The 17,742-nt window shown below is 37.0% G+C and overlaps 1 protein-coding gene across 2 annotated transcripts in view; it reads left to right on the top strand.

The window, feature by feature from the left end:
- The window catches only part of EIF2S1 (eukaryotic translation initiation factor 2 subunit alpha), a 21,198-nt gene extending 3,456 nt beyond the window's left edge, over positions 1–17,742 (top strand). Inside the window, exons 2-8 of one of the 2 annotated variants that reach the window (XM_054567412.1) lie at positions 1,404–1,645; positions 6,587–6,666; positions 8,346–8,497; positions 12,109–12,215; positions 13,212–13,309; positions 14,001–14,144; positions 14,960–17,742. In XM_054567412.1, coding sequence (XP_054423387.1) covers positions 1,405–1,645; positions 6,587–6,666; positions 8,346–8,497; positions 12,109–12,215; positions 13,212–13,309; positions 14,001–14,144; positions 14,960–15,085 — 948 coding nt within the window. In that variant the 5' untranslated portion in view covers position 1,404 and the 3' untranslated portion in view covers positions 15,086–17,742. The remainder of the gene's footprint in view (positions 1–1,403; positions 1,646–6,586; positions 6,667–8,345; positions 8,498–12,108; positions 12,216–13,211; positions 13,310–14,000; positions 14,145–14,959) is intronic. The other variant, XM_054567411.1, reaches the window with a different exon arrangement.

The raw sequence follows: 17,742 nt of genomic DNA, 5'->3' as shown, positions 1-17,742 counted from the left end.
ATAGGACCCTGTAGGTAATGGAAAGATGAATTTCAATCAATGGGAAGCCACTGGGAAGACACATGTAGGTGCAGTGAACAATTCTCAAACTGCACAGCAGCAGAACTCTGGTGTTCTACGAGCTGGGTACGAATGCTCTGTCTTTAAGATCACGTAATGGCAGCCTTATTTACCAAATAATAAAAAAAATAAGTGATTTTAACAAATTTTTCACTTTGGTCCTATTACTGCTTGTCTTCTGAACTTTGACAAGAGTAAACTGGTTAAGGTTAACAGAAAAGTATGAAAATCCTCAACTGTGATTAGTTCCATGTAAAAATATATTGCTACTCCTGGTATGATTTTAGGCTTGTGGGTCATAAAAGGAATCATGCTCAAAGTAGGCTGGGTGGATCAAAGGGAATAGTTTAAATACATGTAATACTTAGAAGTTAAAAGAAACTTGAACTTTATAGTAATTGAGATCTATAAAGCTATTCTCAAGATTTGGTATACCTATTCAACAGAAGAGTATCTGGGAGTGCTGGAAAAAGTAGAAGCTAGAAATCATGGTAATTGTGACTTAAAGTTTGTTTTAAGAGGAAAAAATTTAGAGAGGAGGATACATGTTAGTTAAATTAAATATCTTTTGTGATTATAAACTTCCTTTTTGTCCTGGCATGTGATGTTGTAATTTTGTCTATAAAAGTATAGGACATATTATTTGATATGTGGTTAGGATTCAGGTTTCAGTTTAGTAAGATTCTTCCCTTTTTATGTAATGAGTAGTAGCATATGCAGTCTTAGCTGATTTGGAGGAAGAATAACTTCAGAATTTGCTGATAGACTTATAATAATAGTGATGCTTCCCATCATTTATATATTTTTTTAAGATTTCATTTATTTTTAGAGAGAGGGGAAGGGAGGGAGAAAAAGGGAGAGCAACATCGATGTGAGAGAGAAATATCAATAGGTTACCTCTTGTGTGCCCCCAACTATGAATCTCACCTGCAACCCAGGATGTGCCCAGACCCGGGAATTGAACCAGTCACCCCCCATTTTGCGGGATTCCACTGAGCCCCACCAGTCAGGGCCATTTGATGAACTGGTAATATTAAAATGGTATTTTACTCTTGAGGTGTATGTACCTTGAATCCTTAGACCTCAGAGTTTATAGATTGTCATTATTTTTGTATGATTCCTCTGAAACTGATGGCAGAGAATCACCCAAGACTAATAAATATGTGGACAAAATGAGAATTAAAGCTTGGTTCTTAGACATCATCTGTTTTCTGATAACATTTAAGAAGTTTAAAGGGATGAAAGGACTAAAAACTTTTTGCAGTGGCAAAATGTGGGAAACGGACATTTCTTTATTTTCACCTTAACTGAGCACTTACTTGGTTCTTTTGTTTAAATTGCAGAATGCCGGGTCTAAGTTGTAGATTTTATCAACACAAATTTCCTGAGGTGGAAGATGTAGTGATGGTGAATGTAAGATCCATTGCTGAAATGGGGGCTTATGTCAGCCTGCTGGAATACAACAATATTGAAGGCATGATTCTTCTTAGTGAGTTGTCCAGAAGGCGTATTCGTTCCATAAACAAACTCATCCGAATTGGCAGGAATGAATGTGTGGTTGTCATTAGAGTGGACAAAGAAAAAGGTAAGTGATAAAAAATATCTAAAGTACAAGGTGGGTGCAAAAGTAGGTTTACAGTTGTATGTGAAACAGAGTTTATCCTTGTATTATTATTTATTATTGTATTATTTTCTATATGAACAACTCTACCTGTGCTTTTGCCCCATCCTGTATAAACGTCAGACTTAAAATGGTTTATTATAAAATGTATTTTTGTAAATTGCCTACTGCAGTAAAGAACCAAAATGCCTCCTTTTATACATTCTTTTATATACAAAGTTATTAGAGAAGGATGCCAATCAGCCACCTAAGCAAGATCTCTTAAGTTAATGATTTAATTAGTACATCCCGAGATTCATTTTTATGGATCAAGTAACCTAAATTCCCAGAGGAATTTTCCATTTAATATTTTTAGGCCATGGTAAATAACAATTTATAAGTTTTACATTGCACGCCATTCTGAGTAGCATGGTGACATCTTTAGCCATCCTGCCCGGTACATGAATCATCCCTTCGTCCAGAATACCCGTGCTGTCTCTACTACTTGCCCATTAGTTACGGAGTAGTCATCTCAGTTACCAGATTGACTGTCAAAGTCAATTGCAGTGTTTGTGTTCAAGTAACCCATATTTTACTTAATGGCCCCAAGGTGCAAAGTAGTGATGCTGGCAATTGGGATATGCCAAAGAAAAGCCATTAAGTGCATCTTTAAATGAAAAGGTATGTTTGTGTAGGGGGGAAATAGCATATATAGGGTTTGATACTATCTGCAGTTTCGGGCATCCACTGGGGGTCTTGATATGTATCCCCTGTGGATAAGAGGGGACTATTATATTCCTCCAGCTTAATAAGGCTTCATATCACTGCCCCAGAACAACCTAGATTGGTGTCTTGTCTTGTATTTCTTTTCTTGTATATAATGAGAAGGAATCAAATCTCTATGTGCAATCAGAAAAATGTTATCTTGCATATATAATAATTTACATGTAAAAATAATTTCCATAGCTACATTGTGCACTATTAATTAAAAATAGGAGATAATCAAAATCATGGTAAAATAAATCATGACACATCCATGCAATGCAATTATATATAAAATGAGATCTGAATATTCTGATGTGGGAAAATGAGCAGAATAAGATTAAAGAGGCAAAGTGCAGAAGATCCTATGTAGAGGATTCATTTCTGTTACTAGATTAGGTCCACTGGCTAAACTTTTAAAAATAATAGCTATAAACCCTGATTAAACATTTTAAAAAAAGAGAACAGTCAAAAGCAGGCTGAAACTGAAGGAAGAAAGGAATTGTTGTACTAGATAAGTTTTGCAGCTTTTTGCCTGAATGCATGTTACAGATAGCTTCAAGCAGGACAGCTAAAATTCTAGTGGAAACCTGCAGTCTTCATGGCTTGAGAACCAGAGGTGACTGTTCTGGGCAACCACAGCAGTTAGAAAGAAATTACAGCGATCATAGAAAGGAGAGACACAGGGAGAACCCCTAAATTTATATATAAAGCCCTGACTGGTGTGGCTTAGTTGGTCGGGCATCATCCCACAAACCGAAAGGTCGCCATTTGATTCCGTCAGGACACATGCCTGGGTGGGTTTGGTCCTTGGTCTGGTCACATACGGGAGGCAACCAATCAGTGTTTCTCTCTGACATCAATGTTTCCCTTCTTCTGTTTCTCCCTTCCTTCCCCTCTCTCTAAAAATAAATTAAATCTTACAAAAAAATAATTTATGTATAATCCTGCTCAAATCTCTGGCTGACCTCTGAAATACCAATACACAGGTTGGACTGCAAGCAACCCAACAGGGTAAAATTCTAAACAGATTTCAGTTGCTTTCCACCTGGGAAGACAGAGCTTATAGTTTTGAATTTAGACAAATTAAGTACCTACTACAACAAAATCAGTATCCTTAAGGGAAACAATAAAGGAATTCATGGTCTGTGATGTGTCATTCACAATGTTCAGGATATGGTCTAAATTTGCCAAACGTTTGAAGAAACTGAGCCATACGGAAAAGAAAGGGCAATCAGTGGACACTAAAGATGACCCTTATATTTTAATTAGCAGGTAAGGATTTTAAAGCAGATATTATAACTGCTCAAGAATATTAAGAAAGTATGCTTGCAATGAACAAAATTAAATCTCTGTAGAAAAATTAGAAACTCACAAAAAAGATACAAATTCTACAAATCGCTTCTCGGCCTTTTGGCTAATATGAAGTGTAAATTCTACAAATCAAAAGTGTAATATCTAAAAAATTCCCTGGATGGCTAGTAGATTAAAGATGACAGAAGGCTCAGTGGAAGTTGAAGATAGTTCATTCTAAAAAGAACTAATCTGAAAAACAGAAGGGGGAAAGAAAACCTGTCAAATATCAAAAGCTCTGTTGCAAGAGAAAAAGAGAGAGGGCAGAAAATATATTTGAAGAAACCGTGGCCAAAAGTTTCCCATATTTGCTGAAAAAATATAAATTTATAAATTGGAGAAGTTCAGCAAATTGCAAGAATACTAGTAAGATTGTATCTAGGCACAGCAGACTTGAAAAGCAGATAAAAAGAAAATCTTGAAAATACCCAAGGAATAATGACACGTTATTTATAAAGGAAGAGTAGGACAAATTACTGCGGCATGTGTATTGGAAATAATGGAGGTCAGACCATTGAATGACAATACACCTTTAGAGCACTCAGAAAAAAACCCCGTCACACTAGAATTCTGTATCTAAAAATATTCAACAGTGAAGATCAAATACCTTCAAAGACTTTTTCAGGTTAATAGAAACTAAGAGGATTTTTTACCAAATAGGACTTGCATTATAAGAAATGGTGCCATGGCTGGTATGGCTCAGTGGATTGAGCACCAGCCTGCGAACCAAAGAGTTGTAGGTTCGATTCCCAGTCAGGGCACATGCCTGGTTGCAGGCCAGGTCCCCAGGGCGGTGGCGCGCAAGAGGCAACCACACATTGATGTTTCTCTCCCTGTCTTTATGTCTAAAAATAAATAAATAAAATCTTTTTTTAAAAAAAGAAATATTAAAGGAGTTCAGACCAAAGATGTGATGCCCAAAATTTTTTTTTTAAAAAAAGACCTTTTTTTCCCCTTCCTAAATTTAGAATACGTGTAATTGCTCTTGTCATTTGTACCAGTAGGATTTTAATTTATGGAGGTGACTGATGACATGGAGAGGCCATTGCCATTGAAAGAAGTTTTTTTATTATTTAAGTTTCCCGGGAGATGGGGACACACCCATACCATGTAGAGCCACATCAGGAAGCACCAAATTTGGTCAAGAGGCAGAGGGAGCAAGGGGAAAGCCAGAGCCCTTACTAAGATTTCCACAGGAAAGGCAGGTCAGGGTAAACAATTTAGATTTGGCTAGTTTTAATAGTTTTGGCAGGCCTTGGGGCATCAGAGCTGGTCCCGGTGGTCTGGTACCTGGCTCTGGGCTGATTTAGGTCAAGGGGAATATTGACTTGGTGTGTGAGACTTTGATGAGCAGACAGTTGGAGGTAAGGGCTCTGGATCAGTTAGTTTACATGTGAAAAGCTGCTCCCTTGGAGCCCTCTTGCTATCTCTAAGAATGGCTGCCCTGGGAAGGGGCTTCTCCTCACCCAGTCAGCCAGGCCACAGATGTCAGCGCACCAGTGCAGCTCAGACGAACAGAAGAGCCTCTAGGACTCCCCAGACCCACTGTTGTCAGCATGCGTGATTACAGTATTGACGTGCTACAGCCAGACAGAGTTGATCACAGCTACTCATGCCAGATGACAGCACCCTTAATGATCAGAGTGGCCCCAGAGAGTCCCCAGCCAGACCCTTTATCCACATGGGTGATTCCAGAATGAGCTCAGTACCACAGAATCCAGTTGGTCCCACGATATGAAACACCAAAAAACGTACCTCTTGCATGCACACACAGCATAAACAGTTGGAAGCTCTGTTTTTCTACACCATGTTTCCAGATAAAAATCTCCAGAAGGAACTCACTTTGAAACTCAACCTACCAGAGTCAACAATAAAGACTTGGTTTGGGAACTGGTGAGTCAAATGGAGGAAGCAGCAGCAGCAAAAACAGCTATCTCTAAAGCATCCAAACCCGATTCTTCCAGCCAAGAATGTGCCCACATCACAATATCAACCAGTTCTTACTCCCTGTATGTTTCTGATGTCTGTAGTTACATTCCACCTCAGCCCTTAGGCCCTTCCAGTTGGCCATGGGACTCTAACATCACTGAGTCCCACAAGTGATGGCCAAGTGCAAGCTCCTTGGTTTGAGAGGCTAGTGGCCTTAGTTCCTACTTTGTACTCTTGGCACCTGTGACATAACCCAAATCATGGAACTTAAGTTTTCCTGATGCGGATGAAATATCCACGTCTTCTTTCCACTGTATATATCGGCCTCTCTCACCCACAGGCCCCAGCTAGAAGAATAGGATTCTTCTCTTAGTATTTTTGCCACTGTAGCTATAAGTCTTATCTCCTGGGCAAACCTCATCCAGTATGAGAAGCTGAGGCTTTGTAACCTACAGGCTAAGACACTGTGGGATTTCAGAACCCCTCCAGTATGATGAACTTCAGATTTCTCTGATCAAAGTACTAATACCAGATTGTAAGTGCAGGAGCTGGGGGGGTGGGAAGAATACAGCAAATTCAGTTAATACAGTTGACCCTATGATGCATGGATGCCAAATAGACAGAATCTTTTGACCAGCTTTCATTTGAATAACTGAAAAATAATTTGTTTCCTCTAGCAAGGTAATAGAGAATATACAGTTATATCATAATAAAGATACATTTCTGAAAACAAAAAGTTTTTCATCTTGTATTTTGTTGATAGGATTTTAGTGGGGAGTAAGTATAAGTATACCAACCAAACAGCTGGTTGTGAAAATTTGTCACAGTAGTATGCTGGCATCTGGACAGGGATAATTTTTTTTTCAAAATTTTTTCATACAGGATACATTGATTTGTCAAAAAGAAGAGTTTCTCCAGAGGAAGCAATCAAATGTGAAGATAAATTCACTAAATCCAAAACTGTAAGTTGATTTTTTAGTCAAATTAATCCACTATTTGATGTGCAAGTCATGTTCCTGGTAAAAAATAAAAAAACCTAATTTTCTGTAACTATATTTTCATTTCGTTACATGTTACATAGAAAATAATTTAAAGCCTTAATTTCAAAAGGTTATGACTACAGTATTCTTATGGTGTTGCTACCTTAAAGTATTGCTTATAATCTAATATTCTCAAAACAGTACTGAATGTTAGTATTTTTAAGCTGTTTTAGGAATAAATTAATTATCTGTGGTTTCAGTTGATTTAACTTATCACAACATGAAGTTGTTGATTTTTGTTCCTATTCTGGGATAAGGGTCACAGAGTCAACCAGCTGTTGCACATTAAAAATGAGCAAGGGTTTATAAAATGTTTGTAAACCTAGGAAAGCAAGGAAGGGGTCTGTTACTAGTTTTTGGTGTTTTTTTTTCCTTTTTTTCTTTTTTTTTGTTGTTGCTACTGCTGTTGCTACTGTTACTTTCCCTGTAATTTCCTACTTCCCCGCAATAAGCATTAATAAAACAAGAGCAGCCATTTCTGCATTCACCTTCTCTTTGGATTGTTCTGTTTCTGGTCCTGTTTAGATTATCCTTCATTCCCAAGATCCTCGATTCTTGATGGCACTGTTTCCATTGTTTCTCTTTTGTTTGCCCTTTTCTTGTGTCTTCTTTCTCTTATGCCATGTGTGTTTCTGCCCTCAAGATAAAATGCCAAGAAAACAATGTTTAAATGAAGAGATTGTTTAAAAATCTTGCTTAGCCCTAGTAAAACAGAATAAAAATCTAAAAGCCATCAGACCATTGCCAGACTTTTTCCCTTTGTTTTGCTGATGTATTTACTATTACTGTAACATAGTTTACACATTCAAAAGCTGTCACTGAAATCTCTTTTTAATAAACTAGGGACCTTGCCACTTAGAGTGTAGTCTGTGGAACAGCGGCACTGGCATCACCTGATTGCTTATTAGAAATGCAGAATCTCAAGTCCCAACAAATTTGAGAATCCACATTTGAGAAACACTGCTGTAGAAAACTTCCATTTTGTTTTGTCAACCTGGTGTAAAATGACTATATTAGTAGATCTTATCAGGATAGAATGAATAGCCAGTGTTAGTACCTTTTCCCACTTAATTTTCATGTATAATTAACATGAAAACCTCCTTCCTTATACTTTCTCTCCTTTAAGATGTTTTATTTTTTGGAGATTAGGAAAAGTTTCAGCAGCAGTAAGATTAAAAATAACTGTGAAATTATAACAGAGCAAAAGAAATACTAGAATTTCAGTCCTGGTTCCATGTTCTCATACGGAATGGTAGTAATAATATCTTATGTTTGTTTAACAGGATTTGTAGAATATTCAAATTTTATACATTTATATAACTATTTGCATAATGTTTTCCTTTTGCAGTGTGCACTTGTATATGTTTGATCTGTGTAAGAGCTCTACAGTAAAAAAGGAGAGGTACTAGTATCTCCCTTTTCCAGATGAGGAAACAAATTCAGAGAAGTTAATTTGTGTCAAAAGTCAAGACAATCTGGGTGTTAGGACTATTTCTGTACTATTTCTACTTGTTATACCCAGCTGAGTACAGTGTAAAAATACCTATCTTTTTAACAGGTCTCTTACCTTTGAATTGTTGAGCCCTTCATTTTGTTTCTAGGTTTACAGCATTCTTCGTCACGTTGCTGAGGTATTGGAGTACACCAAGGATGAGCAACTGGAAAGCCTGTTCCAGAGGACTGCTTGGGTCTTTGATGACAAGTACAAGAGACCCGGATATGGTGCCTATGATGCATTTAAGCATGCAGTCTCGTAAGAACGTCTTGTTGGCTCTGCTTCTACCTTCATGTCACAGTTGCTGGTTGGGTCTAGCATGCAGGTTGAGAGCCTGACATGTAATAGTACAACATCCATGTGTTAAGTCCCTGCCAAATTTAGATTAAAATGTTTCAGTATAAAAGGCTCATCAGATGGGCCAATCCTGTATAGCCAAGCCTATACAATTTCTTATGTCAGTTACATAGTTTCATAAACTATATGGTCTCATCTTATACTATTCCCTTATCCATTTCCTTCTACTTTTTTTATTGTCCTAGATGACTTCAGGACCAATATAGATGTCTCATCTAAAACTGTGGCCTCTTGTTTTCCTCGCAATCCTTAGACCTTCAGCCATGCAACCTTAGCCAGTCTTCCAGATGGCTTCACCCTGGATCTACTGTCATCAGGATTTGCTCTGCCTCTAAACCCTGTAGTTCATACATTCCTTTTTTTTTTTTTTTTTTACCACCACAGCCCCATCTCCTTCCAGCTCTCATATAGTTAGTCCCACTCTGTGTCGTTTCAATTCTTAAGTCAAGCTCTGATTCCAAACCTTTTTTTCTCCCTGTCTTTTCACTCCTTCCTGCCTTCTCTTTCTTACTGTACGTAGTAGGTACAGTGTGGTCCATCATTTCAGCACCTTTCTTGACCAATATAAGCTTTTGCCTTGTTTTTCCTTCTGTTACATCCAGTCTTGGAGTGATGTTCCTGCCTTCTCCACACACTTACAGACTGCTGGGTGCTGCTAGGAAAACCAGTCTTGAGGGTTGGTGCCCTGCATCGTGGCCTCGGCCTCAGCTGGGCTTTCACAGCTGCCTCACATTCTCTTTGTTCCTGGTCACTTCCTCCAGTCTTAGAGTGGCTGTTTTAGAGCTTCTCCACACTCTTCCCTCATGCTCACCTGGAGCACTCACCACCTAGTTTATTTAAAAAAAAAAAAAAAAAAAGCTGTTATACTGCACAGGATCTCCTCTACTTCCTTCCACTATCTCAGCAAACTTATCTCCATCTCACCTGTCATTACCCCCTTCCTGCACTCCTGTCACACTGGGATTCCTGCCTCTCCTGCTCTCAAACCAGCCCCAGCACCTGTGCCCAGCTACCGCTTCAGGGACCTCTTTCCCTCTGCCTGCCGTTTATTCATTCTGTCGGGTCTTCAGTCTTTCCCTTAATTGGATTGCTCTAGCAGCATATAAATGTGTTCTGATTTCCCCCATTTACACAGACTTCTCAACCTTCTCCCTGCTTTCTCCTGAGCAAGCACTGTGTCCTCTCCGTTTAATAGCCAGACTCCTTCACCTCCCACTTCTGCAGCGCCCACTCCTCCCTAAATGTTCATGCTCCACCGGCAGCCTCTCGCTGTCCGGAGGTTACGCTCCCAACCTCTGCTGCCGAGCGGTCATGGTCCCCTCAGCCCTGGAGAGTGGGGCCTGGGACCATTCGAGCTGACTGAGTAGGTTCTCCAGATCCCTCCCGGTTTACCCCCAAATGTAACCTTTTTCATATCGTGTTGTCGGAGAGATGAGAATACTAATAATTATAATAGCTAATATTTATATAATTCTCAAAACAACCTATAAATTCTCTTAATCTGTATCTTATAGATGAGGAAATTGAGGCAGAGAGTCCGTAGTTTGTCCAAATTGACCCGGCAAACAGAGGAGCCAGGATTCAAACCGGGCATTCTGGTTTCCCCCAGGTGTCAAACCAGACTGTTAACCATTAAGCACTGCTCTGTGTCTCCGTCCCCCCTGACTTCAGCTCGTCACTCCTCAGCCGGCGCGTTTATGCCTCGGCTTGCTGTCGTCTGGCCCCGCTGCCCTCTCTCGCGTCCATCTCCAGCACCCGCTCCATTGCTGCTCAGCCCTGGCATATGGATTAGTCCCGTTCCCTTACCATTCTTCTCTTGTGTCATCAGTCATGTAGCACGTGTCCAGATTTAATGCTAATTCCTTGCCACATGTGCTTCATATTTTTCTTTTAATTAAGACATAAAATTGCCAAGATAGTTGGAAATAATGTTTTACCCTTCCCAATCCATTTGCCACACTCATAGATGGTAACCACTATTCTGAAATTAGTACAAATCATTGTAATTTCTGTTTTTATGGTTTTAATACATAGGGAAATTCATAAAGTACATATAGAATCATTTTTTGTATTTAAAAATTCTGTCAATCTATGTTTCTGTGCCTTGAATATTTACTCCAAAGGCTATTTATTATTATATAGGATTTCTCCAAATTGACAAATGTATGCCTACCTCATGTTAATTTCTGTGTAGTATTTTATTGTATTTTATGTGTTCCTATATTAAGCGAAATTTCGGTGATCCCACCCAACCCCTTTTCCCCCCATTTTTTAAACAATGCTATGATGAATACTGATGTACGTGTCTCTGTGGGTACACATTTGGGAGTTCTAAGGTATGTACCTAGGATAGGAATAAAATTGTTTGGTCGTAGGGTTAATTATATGCATCTTTAAATTTACTCAGTTTTGCCAAAATACTCTCCAAATCAGTTCTGTATTTATATTCCCTCTAGCAATTGTATGAGCATTCCTATTTCTGTTCATCCCCACCAACATTTGATATATGTCTTAGATTTGTTTTTCCTTTTGCCAAACTGATGGATGTACAATAGTGTCTTGTTTTGATTTGCATTCTGTTGGTTGGTTGTGAACTTAACAGCTTTTCATGTTTGTTAACCGTTTATATTTCTTCTATGAAACATCTGTTTATCTCATTTGCCATTGTCTGTTGGTTTGTCTTTTGCTGTGTAGGTAGTATTAGTTGAATTAAATTTCCCCCCACCCAAATTATTTTGCCCTTCATTCCTTAACCTATGTTTTTTAAGTCTGGTGCTCGCTCACACCATTTCTTTTTTAATACGTCATACCTTTCTTAAAACAGTTCTGCCTTTGTTTGTTAAAATTCTGTTATTCTGTTAGTCGTTTTATTTTTTTTCATTTGTCCTTTGTTCAGCATGTCATTGACTAACACCCTGGTCCCTGTCTTGTGGCATTTAGGAAGGCCAGCTGTAATGCCGCTTTGTCCATGAAGCCCTTAATGCCCCACTAACTGGAAGTAATAGCTTTCTCTCCTGATTCCCACAGATGCAGTTTTAGTGTTTAAATTTTTTCATGCCTTTGTTCTTTTGAAATTTGATCGTAAACTCTTTGAAGCAGAGACTGCTAATTACATTGAAGTACTTAATTATAGTGGGATGTCAGGTGTATCGGGAGACATTTTAAATGTCTTGCTATTGCTATATCTCTAGTTTTTCTTTTAATAACGATCAATTATGTGTTATCTACTTACCTTATATTGCTAAATGCTGCATTATCTCATTTAATACTGTAATTCAGTGAGATACACTGTTTTCGTCATTTTACACATTTGGAAACTGAGGTTTGGAAAGACCCAAACAGATTTATAAAGCTGCAAAGCTAAATTTTGAATTCTTATTCTAACACTCGGTTAGAATAAAGCATAGACTAAAGCCTGTGCTCTTACACATTGTTCTCTGGTATTGTGTTTGGTATTTCAGTTATCGGTAAAATAACCTTGATCTCCTTTTTTCTTTTTTTTTTTAAATCAGAGACCCATCTATTTTGGATAGTTTAGATTTGAATGAAGATGAACGGGAAGTACTCATTAACAATATTAATAGGCGTTTGACCCCACAGGCTGTCAAAATTCGAGCAGGTGAGTTTTTTTAAATGATGTTAAAAGATTTTGCATGTATCAAAAAACCTATTAAATAGTGAGTCTTACCAAAGAATATGCTACTACATCAACATCTGTAAATTTTTCTAAATGTGTATTTTTCATAAGAAAAGTTTAAGAACATATTTTACTGAATCATCATAAAATGTATATATGGACACAGATTAACCTTAAATTAGCCTGTTTTTAAGGAGGTGGTTATTGTATTTTAGTGCTATTTTAAAATAGTCTAACTTACAGTTATATCTTCCCATGTGTCTGGATTAACCACTGTTAATAGTTCAGAATATACCCTTTTAGACACTGTTAATAGTTCAGAATATATCCTTTTAGACATTTTTCCTATTCTCATATCCTGTATAGGAGTGTCTGCTGTGTATATTCAGGTATAACTTTTTTTGTTTTTACGAAGATGAGATCATACTATGCAAAATTTTCTCCAACTAGCTTTTCCCACTTTGTGTATCATGGCTGCCCTTCCATGTAGAACATAGGAATCTTTTTCAGTCTTTTTAATGGCTAGGTAATAGTCTATACACAGATAACTTAATCAGTGCATCCTAAAAGTGGAATTGCTGGGTCAAAGTTTATGCAATTTCTAAACTGTTCTCAACAATTTGCAATTATTGTTTCGGTTTTTAAAACACTTCTTCTTTCCATTTTACAAATAAGAAACTGAGGGCACCTAGAAGTTGGAATCAAGATTTTAACCCGGACATAGCCAGAATTCAAGGTGTTTGTTAAATGTATCCGTCATATAGTTTCATCATTCAGGGGCTCGATGTGGTTGAGAGGATATAATTTCAGATCGCTTTAATTAGGGACGTTTATAGCTGGGATTGGTGTCTAACTGAAAGGATGATGAATGCTTTCACGAGTGTTTGAATACTCATCTGCCACATCTCTGATTTCTTTTATGCCTTTAAAGAGTTTTTGCAGTATTTTGGTATGAGTTTTTGCATTTTATAATTTTAGATATTGAAGTGGCTTGTTACGGCTATGAAGGCATTGATGCCGTAAAAGAAGCCCTGAGAGCAGGTTTGAATTGTTCGACAGAAACCATGCCCATCAAGGTGAGCGGTCAGTTTTCACCCTCTCTGCTGAAATATCCACCTGCGCCACGTCAGGTTTTTTTTAATGATCATGTTTCATAACAGGGGTTATGAAAACTGGTTCTTGGTGATATTTCTAGGGGATGTTTACAATTATGTACAGGCTTTTTGTTGTAGCTGCTGTTACTGTCACAGTGGATAGAGACTCCTGTTGGTATTTAGTGCAGAGGGCACCTTTACAATAAAGACTCCTAATGTTCATAGTCGTGGAAAGGGCAATGGGTTCTCTCCTATTAACACACAACTTTTAGGAAGTTTGCTCTGAATCTTTCATTAGCAAGAAAATTAACTGAATGGTTGTTATTTAGAATCTCTTAGAAGAATTTCTTCTGTCAGTTTAGAACCAGATTGGAATTTTTGTTTGTTTTAGGGACAAATTATTCATCATGCGGATGATAGCTATAGTTAAGTTAGCCACCAAAGATACCCAAAAGTCGTAATTCTTCATATTCAGTATTTCAGTAGATTCGACTAGAGTATGGTATTGATAAACTTGCTACATTAACAAACTAAAATTGCTGATTATAAAATTGGGAGTTAAGTTTTGGGGCGATTTGTTAAGGTGACAGGTTACCAAAACAATTCTTGATCATCCTAGTAGTTGTGTGTTCTAGAAGTGTACTCCTAATTGAAGTTTTACCTTCTTCCTTAGATTAATCTCATAGCTCCTCCTCGATATGTGATGACTACCACAACCCTGGAGAGGACAGAAGGCCTCTCCGTCCTCAATCAAGCTATGGCTGTTATTAAAGAAAAGATTGAAGAAAAGAGGGGCGTCTTCAATGTTCAGATGGAGGTGAGGTCATGTTTGTTTTTGCCTTGTTCTTAAAGTTTTTAAGAAATTTAAAATATAAATGATTTGCATTCTAAAATCATAAAAATGGATACATTTAGAATTACAGATCTGCTGAGCAGAAAATAATTAGACTCAGAGGGTTCCTGAAAGGACTTTTTATAAGTAAATAAGATCATGGGCTGGTTATTGGTGGTGGTAGATGTTATGTAGTGATGTTCACCCCTCTTTCCCCCTCCACCCCCCCACCAAGGAAAAAATAGACAGTGGAAATTAGTGATTTATTGTCAGAACTTAATGTGAGATTCTTAAAATCTGATCTCAGAATTAGAAACAAGTAGTTGCCTATATTTCTCTTATCTCAAAAAGAATAAAACCTAATTTTCATGTGTATATGTTACATATATATGTATATTATACATAATTTCTTCTCTGGAAAGGAATAATAAATAATTTATTTTGAACCTAGAAGATGCATTTTTATAGGACCTCTTTTGGGTTTGAAGGATATATATAGCCACTGAGATTATTTTCATATATTTTCAGTTTTAGCTTATAAAAATAAGAGAAAATAATATTTGCTTTTAATGCACACGTATTTCTTTTTTCTATATTGTATTATTCTCATAAATTTCTTCCATTACTGACCTTACAGAATTTATTAGTGATATGTCAGCACTCAAAAGTGAATAGATACAGCAGAGTTATTAAAAAGAAAAGTGTTTAAGAGTTAAAATGCTATTCAGTAATAGTATTGAAATTGACTTTTGTGTACTATTTAATTACTTCACTTTGCAATTATGCCTCTGCTTTCACAGCCCAAAGTGGTCACAGATACAGATGAAACTGAACTTGCAAGGCAACTGGAAAGGCTTGAGAGAGAAAATGCAGAAGTGGATGGAGATGATGATGCAGAAGAAATGGAAGCCAAAGCTGAAGATTAACGTTGTGGGAAACAGAGTCCAGTTTAAGGAACACAAAACAGCCCTTCTGGCTATAAACCCTAGACTTAAAAGTTTTCCAGTATTGAAAACTTCAAAGTTAAATATTTTTTATTTCCAAGTATTTAAATGTTCTAACAGACCAAAATGTGAACTGCCCTCCTGAAATGTCGGCTGTTTTCACACAGTAGCTCCAACACATTGAACATTTTTAAGCTAAGAACAGTCATAAAATTGGGTTTTCCATTTCTGATGTCTCCAGATTGACACCCCTTTGTAGTTCAGTGCCTCTATGTAATTTACCAAGGGCACCCAAAGCAAATAGTCCCAAACTTTCTATATAAATGTATCAAGCAAACATTAAATAAATTTCTGGGATATTTAATTAATAGGCTTCTTCCTTCTTGTCACCAGTTAAAAGCATTATGATTACTAAGGCCCTAATTCTATTCCTTTCAGTCTAGATGTAGAAATATAAGGGCAAGTGCTCAAAGGACTTATATGGCAGATCTTTTCAATAGGAGGGCTTAGAGAAAATAATTTTAATTTTAACCACAGTGAAAGTTGATTCTTAGTGGGGAAAGCCTTAAAGTACAATTCAAGGATTATATTGGTTGTGTGACTGTCAGCGGTTTGAGACTGATGACATGTATGAGGGAGAATTTATCACACTGGTCCTAGTTGGTATACTAAGCTGCTTGCCTTGAGTTTTTAAATCACAGTGATAAAGTTTTTATTTTTTTCTTTTTAGATGCTGCTGCTTTAATTTAGTTATTTTGAATATCATCACCCAACTTTTTTTTTTCCATTAAAATATTCACTAGGTGCCGCCTAGAGAGCTTCCATTTTCTTTATAACAGAATAGGGATCTGTTTGAACACAATTACAGTGATTTTTCATCATTTTTATCTTTAAGAACTAATTATTTTAAAGGTAAATAAATTCATAGGTAACACATGGCTTAAAGTTACAGCTATAGTAGCCAGGGTGTCTGTCTTGAGTTACTCTGGTTTTTGTAGATTTATTCTTAGTACACTTGAGATGCTAGATATATTAATTTTATTATTATTCTTAAGAATAGCTATTTAAATACTTAGAAGATTAAATCATACCCACCTACATCAATCCAATACTAGACTCACTATTAAAGGGACTGGAAAATAGAAGTGTTGGTGAGATAGTTTGTGCCATATGTAAAGGCTGCCCCTTTGTTGAATTCAGCAGCCTTTATTAGATTTTTAGATCCAGAAGTCTGACTTAATATAGCTATTTCCACAAGGAAACCATGATTGCTAGCTAGCATGCCATACTGGAAATATTTAGAGGAGAATCTGGATGTATTCAAGATAAGCACATAATTTTCACCTTGGTCTTTTTGAGAAGTCAAAAAATAAATTCAGAAAGCTCAGCAATAAGATGTCATCAAAATATAAGAGGTGCTTCTTAAATGTTTGCTGTATACAAGGGAACTGAATTTTTGTTTACTGACTATTTTTATACTTCAAAAGCCATAACTATTGAGAAATACTGGTGGACTTCATGAAGAGTGAATTTATCCCATGCAGGCCTTTTGCTCAGTTCCACAACAATGGCACATTCATGACCCTTGCCAGAGAAAAGATCAGTACCCCAGTGATACAAAGAGAGAATTAACTAAATTTAAGGCATACACATACCCTACTGACCTAAACGTATCATTTTCAAATGAGGACAAGATACACACCCAGCTTCAAATAAGGAATAGGTTGACCAAGACAATTGACCAGTTTATCTAAATCTTAGATCTCTCCTCCAAAACCTCTTTGTTAAAAATTGACAAGTTCATCTACTTCCTGTTCTGCCTTTGAGGTCAAGTGGTTATCAACCCAAAACTGAAAATTAGCAATAATTTGGTTCTTATGCATAATTAACAAATTAAGCGAAAATGGCTGACAAAAAATAGGACCATTCAAACCATTTTTGATCTTTTACAACAAAACGAGACAAACCAATACTTTGGATAATGGTCAAACAGTAGGAACCTACAAAAACATGCTAAGCGCTGCATTATGCTAAGAAGTACAGTTACTGTTCAGCTGCCATACTTTCAAACATTCTTGATTTAGCTACTTTTACATCAAAAACCATTGAATTAAGTTGGTTTGGGATTTTTTAAAAATTCGAATGCTAGTACCTTGACAAGAGTTGTACTCTGATTTGCCTCAAGGTGATGGTCATCTACTTTTCAGTGCATGAGGATTCTCCTATCTCCTACACAGTGTGGTGCAACTGTGCCAATTTAGAGTCCGGAAGCCATCAAACCAAGTGCAGTTGAATTCAGACAATCACCTGTTGACATTCAAAAAGCAATAAACTAATTCCAGGGACATTAGACCTTGGTAAAATGCCAAATGGAAAATGGTGCTTTAAAAGGCAGTCTCTTACAATGTAAGGAATGAAATAAAACTTCATTAGCTTGGAATTCCTGATCATTTAGGTCAGGTATTTTAGATGAGATTAAGGGAAGACAGTTCAAACTATTTCAGAGGACAAATTTTTACTTAACACTTTGGAAGTATCTACTCCCCTTAAATGTAAGTTACATATCATACTATTCGTTAAAGGAAGTCTAAGCACTTGTACTTAGCAGGAATGCTCTCAGTAGCTTGTGCCAGATTACT

This window comes from Pteronotus mesoamericanus, unplaced genomic scaffold (assembly GCF_021234165.1).
Source record: "Pteronotus mesoamericanus isolate MK-2021 breed Mesoamerican mustached bat unplaced genomic scaffold, CSHL_Meso_final contig_182, whole genome shotgun sequence".
Classification (NCBI taxonomy): domain Eukaryota; kingdom Metazoa; phylum Chordata; class Mammalia; order Chiroptera; family Mormoopidae; genus Pteronotus; species Pteronotus mesoamericanus.
This window is presented reverse-complemented; position numbering and strand designations above follow the sequence as displayed.